Source organism: Octopus bimaculoides, chromosome 2 (assembly GCF_001194135.2).
Source record: "Octopus bimaculoides isolate UCB-OBI-ISO-001 chromosome 2, ASM119413v2, whole genome shotgun sequence".
In the NCBI taxonomy this organism is placed as follows: domain Eukaryota; kingdom Metazoa; phylum Mollusca; class Cephalopoda; order Octopoda; family Octopodidae; genus Octopus; species Octopus bimaculoides.
In genome coordinates, this window is record NC_068982.1 from 190,273,394 (window position 1) to 190,279,712 (window position 6,319).

Consider the following 6,319-nt stretch of genomic DNA (forward strand, 5'->3'; position numbering starts at 1 on the left):
ATGCTAAATGATGGTGATGATGATTACATTGGCAGTAAATGAACCATCTGGTGCCATCAGAAAACACCACTTTCCTATAGAACACTGTTTCCATCCTGTTAGATCTTCCTCTTCCTCCTCATAATAAACTTAGTTTGTTTCACTTTTGACTCATTTCTTCTTGCTATTTCCTCCCTTAACCCCCTACCATTTAAACTCACCAGTCAGATCTGGCCTCTCACACCTACCCTACAATGTCATTCTAAAAATAAATAATCACATCATCATCAAAATCTTGAAGATACAAGATCGTTATCATGATTAATTCAAGACAATTTGAATAAAATAAGCATTGTGTTTGACTGAGTAATCTGAATGATAAAGGGTTAATAATTAATTTTACGACTACATTAATCAAATCGTTTACTTTTTTTAAAGACGTTTGGATGTAATCTGATGGAGATTTGGCTGCGTAACCATCCAGAAATATTCTCTGTATATCAGCTTGATGGAGACCATCACCCTAGAAGCTATAATCTCAGAAGAATCCACACAATACTTCATTCTAAAAAAACACTTGTCATTTTATAATATTCCCACTGATTACATCAGTGAACAGAATCCACAGTAAGGAGTTTGCTAACAGCTCATTGGATTGGGTGCACACAGTTACCTACCAATATTAAAACCAATGTAATCAACCTGTCCCTTCCGCCAAACTTGCTGGCCTTGTGTCAAAAACTGGAAAGCAATTTTAAAACCAATGATAATAACAGTTTAACATTAATTACGATTTTTTATTTAAAATAATCCTCTTTGCATTTTCAGGTCCTTGCTTCAGAAGATTATAATAATATAAAGCCTTGCTATTGAGATCTTTGTTCCTTGAAACTGAGCAAATCTCTAGCAACCCTCCAAGCATGTGCTGACATTCAGCAGGGCGTGTGAGAAACAGTTTCATCACAGCAGTCAGTAGATAAGCTTTCATAGTGTCCGTACATTCTTCGATGTAATTCTCTATAAATTCTTGGATAGCATAAGGACTAGATTCTAACATGTAACCGTATTCTCCAAGTAGAAACAAGTTTGCACAACAGCCATTCTCATTAGCTGGGTTTAAATTCTCTCTTGAACAAATTGATTTCATAAGGTCTTCAAGATGGACATATGACGTCAGATCTAGCAATTCAAGAACTTGAAAGACATTTGCTTGAACACTTTGTTCAGGAATCTCCAGCAATTCTTCAAGTTTCTTGATGCAGTATTCAAAATAAAGTGAGTCCTGTTTCGCTATTTTACCGATTGCTTTCATTGCACAGAATGAAACGTTGGAGGAAACCTCGGAGCAATACATTCGCAGCTCATCAAGAATTTCAGGGAAATTTGAACTTGTCACCAACGAAGGTAGAATCTCAATTTTTCGCATTTTTAAATAAGGAGGTTCCTTGAAACGACAGAAGAAAGCCTTGTGATATTGTGAAAATATGCTTTTGGAACTATCCAGGAAGTTTTCAATGAAGAGAATGATGGAATATGTGAGTTCAATGTTACCTGAATTCAGGCCACTGACAAACATTTCTTTGCATCGGTTTAGGACTTCATTCTTGAGGTGTGGCACTGCTGTGATCAGATGTAAGAAAAGTTCTAAACTACTCATGAACACCGAATATGTTGTTTCCTTTAAATAGTCGTCCAATATATTAAGAATGTTGAACACTTCATCTTCACTTTTAGGCACGTATTTCTTCAGGAGGGTCAAAACATAAGTCCGACCCGAATTGGTAAATTTTGGTAATGTTACAAGTAAGTGATACGACATTTTTTGGTTGATGACGACTCCACCTTCGTCTTTGAGAATTTCTTCCAATGCCATGAGACAATTTACAACAACAATTGGATCTGGATCTCGGATTAGACTGTACAGTTTATCGATAATCCCCGTATCTAAGATAGATTCTGGATTAAGGTGATGTAGTCGGATACTCGACAGAGCAGCAATACGCCGCACATAGGAACTGTGGTCATTAAGACCGTTCTGTATAGCCTGCAAGATATGTTCACTTGCCGATTCCTGTCGTAATGAACAGAGAGTACGAAGTGAAAGACCACGGGTCATTGGCGAGCTGTCTTTACAATCCCGAAGAAGTGAGTTGATGACCAACAACACCAAGTCAGAACTCTTCTCAATTTGGACACACACAAATTCACAGGCAAATTTTTTGACCAGAGGGTCATGATGGGCAAGAAGTTTAGCAATATGAGGTGAGAGGCTGGTGACATCGATTCCTCGGCTGACCAAATTCATCACCTAAATGGAAGGAAAAGAAAGAAGAAAAAAGAAATTTGGTTAGTTTCATTTGTTTTGGAAAATATTATCAAAGTGTCTGGCATTAACAGAATGTCCAACCCATGCCAGCATGGAAAGCGGACGTTAAACAATGATGATGATGATGATGATGTAATCAAATGAAATATTTTGGAAATGTGTGCAGGTACAGGTGTGTGGCTGCTTCATAAACACGGCTTTTATGTTTGATCTTATTGCATAACAAACACAGCGCGTGTGTGTGTTTCTACACATGTGTGTGTCTGTATTTATTCCTTCCTCTCTAACAGCCAGTGTTGGTTTGTCTGTGTCTACATAACTTAACAGTTCAGCAAACAGACACTGATTGAATACTTATCAGTCTTAAAAAAAAAAGTATGGTGCCCCAGCATAACTATAGTCCAATGATTGAAACAAGTAAAAAAATATAATGAAATACATGTTGTCGGCCCAAGTTAATGAGCCTCAGCACATATCTACACATACATTATCATCATCCTCATTTAAAGTCTGTTTTCCATGCTGGCATGGGTTGAATGGTTTGACTGAAAACTGGTAAGCTGGATGGGGAATGGCGGGGCTGTACCAGGTTTCAATCTGATTTGGTAAGCTTTCTACAGCTGGATGGCCTTCCTAATGCCAACCATTCCAAGAGTATAACGGGTGCTTTTCACATGCCAGTTATGAAACATCGGCCATGACTATGATCTCACTTGACTTGACAGGTCTTCTCAAGTGCAACATATCTCAGTCACTTGTCATTACCCCCATGAGGCCCAAGATCATGCTTCATCACCTTGTCCCATGTCTTCCTGGGTCTACCTCTTCCACAGGTTCCCTCCACAGTTAGAGATCAGCACTTCTTTACACAGCTGTCCTCATCCATATGCAACACATGACCATTCCAGTGCAGTCATCTCTCTTGCACTCCACATCTGATGCCTCTTATGCCCAACTCTTCTCTCAAGTTGCTTATAGCCTGTTGTACATGCACACTGACATTGCACCTCCAGTGAAGCATATTAACTTCATTTCTTTCAAGCTTACGCATGTCCTCAGCAGTCACAGCCCTTGTTTCTCTGCCGTGTAGCATGGCTGTTTGCACACAGGCATCATACAACCTGCCTTTCACTCTGAGGGAGAGACCCTTTGTAGCCAGCAGAGGTAGGAGCTCTCTGAACTTCACTCAGCCTATTCTTCTTATTCTAGGAGCTACACTCTCAGAGTATCCACCTCCGCTACTGACTTAGATAACGGAAGCTATCAACTACTTCTAATTTTCTCCACTTGCAACTAAAGTGACCTTGCAACTAAAGTGAGGTCGCAGCTATGGCTGATGCCAGTGTCGCATAACTGGCCCATTTAAGAGTACCCTTCAATCATTGGGCAATATACTGTATTTGAGAAAACCTGTTGAGTCAAATGTAATGATTGTTGTGGTTGATGCCAGTACTGCCTGACTGGCCCCCATGCCAGTAGCACATAAAAAGTACCTACTACACTCTCGGAGTGGTTGGTGTTAGGAAGGGCATCCAGCTGTAGAAACCTTGCCAGATCAGACTGGAGCCTGGTGTAGCCATCTGGTTTCACCAGTCCCCAGTCAAACAGTCCAACCCATGCCAGCATCAAAAGCAGACGTTAATCGATGATGATGATGATGGTTGTGGGGTTAAGAAGCTTGCTCCTCAACCATGTGGATTTGGGTTCAGTCCCACTGTATGGCAACTGGGACAAATGTCTTGTATAATAGCCCTGGGTCAACCAAAGCCTTGTAAGAGGATTTGGTAGATGGAAACCTTTCGCTGAAGCTTGTCATATGTGTGTGTGTGTGTGTGTGTGTGTGCGTCATTGTCTTGTCATCAAGTGATAGTTGTAAATAAACACTGTTGCCATGCAGGGAAATATGTTTGCTTGCAGTCTTCCATATTAAAACACGCCTGGTCAGGGGGAGATATTACTTTGCTTAGAAACAGGTGAAGGTTGGTGACAGGAAGGGCATCCAGTCATAGAAAATCGACCTCAACAAATTCTGTCTGACCCATGCATACATGGAAATGTGGACGTTAAAATGATGATGATGTTGCTGATGAAGTTTCAGTTTCTGAAATTTCAACAAAATGTCGACAGAAAGTGACGTTCCTTCGGTATTGGTCTAGAGAGTGTTGGCATAAGGAAAGCACGTTATTCACCTTCTTTTTTCAGCCCATCCTCTTTGTATGATGAGGGAAAGTTGTGTGGGTGAATGACGTTGTATACCAATACCGAAGTATTGCTTCGAAAACTTCTTTGCACAAAAACAAAGTACGTGATGTTAGAATGTCTCTCACCTTTCGGTCCTGATCGTTCTAATTTTCCCCTTCACCTCACCACCCTATCCCCACTCTCAGGGGCTATTTTCACATCTCTCGCGTCGCGGATTGTGGTGCAGAGCTGTCGCAAAAATAACTGCCAAGTCATGGCAGGCAACAGAAGAATCAGTTTCTTATTATAAATCTCTATTACCATGTCTAGTAGGTGTGCAGTGATCACCCAGTACAACTAGAATACATACTCCGGGCCCATCAAACGTCGGAAGTTCATAAAAACCCCGAATGGAGTCCATTTTAGCAGAAAAGATTGAAGACTTCTGTTTCTTCGACGAATAAACGAAAGTTGTTCGATCCCAGGTCAACACTGATCAAATAATCTTCAAAGGGTGAACTGTCGATCAACCCATTTTTCAACACTAATTAAACTCAAAAGCGTTCCAGCAGTGACCATCACGTCCCTATTCGGGTGTAGTGTATCTAGAACTACATTACACAGTAAATTTTTCCCTGTTCCCTTTAAGACGTTAGGGTGTGATACGAGGGTAATTTGGCTGTTATTTATAACAGATCGAGCGACGATATAAATGCGTAATATGAAATAGCAGAGAACCATGCAGTGTCTTATAGTTGTGCTTTTGTACATCTACGTCAGGAGTTCGAAACCTAGTGAAATCGATAAAATAAACGGTTAATTACAGACAGGAGACGGTTTAATCAGATTCTTCCGTCTCCGATAAAAGTTGGCTTTTCTGGGATTATATCAAGAATCGTGAAATGTCTCAGATTTTTGTTGGAAGTGAGAAAATGGGTAGAATGCTTTTTATGTTAAACTTTTACAAACCTTGTCTTATATTTCTTTGTATTATTAATAATAATAATAATAATAATAATAATGATAGTAAAGAGAGATAAATAGAAGCATAATGGTTAGAATTACCTTGGCTAAGAGATTCCGACATGCTGTTTGATCTGAGAGGACGGTAGGATCCTCAAGGTGTCGGATGATGTCATTTAAACAGCCAGCAGCCAAATCCATCATCACAAATAAATGTTTTCATCTCATTTCGGATTCTCGAAGATTAATGATCAACAAGTTATCTCCCTTCGAAATCGGTGTCAACTCAAATAGTGAACTGAAGAAATATTGGTTTATTGCTTACTGCAAGTCATCAAGTATTCGAAGCTGTTATAAATAAATCTGTAAAACCCTTGTTTATTTATTATATAAATACTTGTATTTGTATTTGTTTATTATTAGTTAATTAGTGTAACAAAGTGTTTGTCGTGTAACTCCATGTCAGCTCTGATCATACTAAGCGTGATCGATAGATTTGCTTTTCCAGTTTTCCAATTACTTCACCAAACTAAACCATGCAGCACACTCACACAGCGTTTTACATCGTATGGAACACGCTGCAGTAGTCTCTTCATTGTTCATTTTATACACCTGCAGCCTCTGGTGATGACCACAACCGACATGAATAGGAAGGACTCAGTCACACTGCAACAGTTAATGTTACCGGCAAGACTTCCGCCCGTCCCCGCCCCCAAAAACCACCCTTACTCTTTTACTCTTTTACTTGTTTCAGTCATTTGACTGCGGCCATGCTGGAGCACCGCCTTAAAAAAATTTTTTTTTTCGACACCACTCCCTTTTAGGCTACGAGGAATACGAATCTGCAAAAAAATTGGCAAAAATCGACAT

The 6,319-nt window shown here is 39.8% G+C and overlaps 1 protein-coding gene across 1 annotated transcript; it reads right to left on the minus strand.

Annotated features, from left to right (window-relative positions):
- Positions 1-755: 755 nt before the first annotated feature.
- LOC106881945 (AP-4 complex subunit beta-1) lies at positions 756-5,742 on the minus strand. Its single transcript, XM_014932476.2, has 2 exons — positions 5,552-5,742; positions 756-2,287 (listed from the first exon to the last, which is right to left on the minus strand). Exons 1-2 carry the CDS (start codon positions 5,651-5,653, stop codon positions 767-769), a joined length of 1,623 nt encoding a protein of 540 aa, XP_014787962.1. The 5' UTR covers positions 5,654-5,742; the 3' UTR covers positions 756-766.
- Between the last annotated feature and the right edge of the window lie 577 nt (positions 5,743-6,319).

Bases quoted from the DNA above. Each gene is read 5' to 3' on its own strand.
- LOC106881945 (XM_014932476.2), bottom strand. From the start codon at position 5,653: ATGATGGATTTGGCTGCTGGCTGTTTAAATGACATCATCCGACACCTT. The intron at 2,288-5,551 runs GTAATTCTAACC...CCTTCCATTTAG, and splicing joins GTCGGAATCTCTTAGCCAAG to GTGATGAATTTGGTCAGCCG.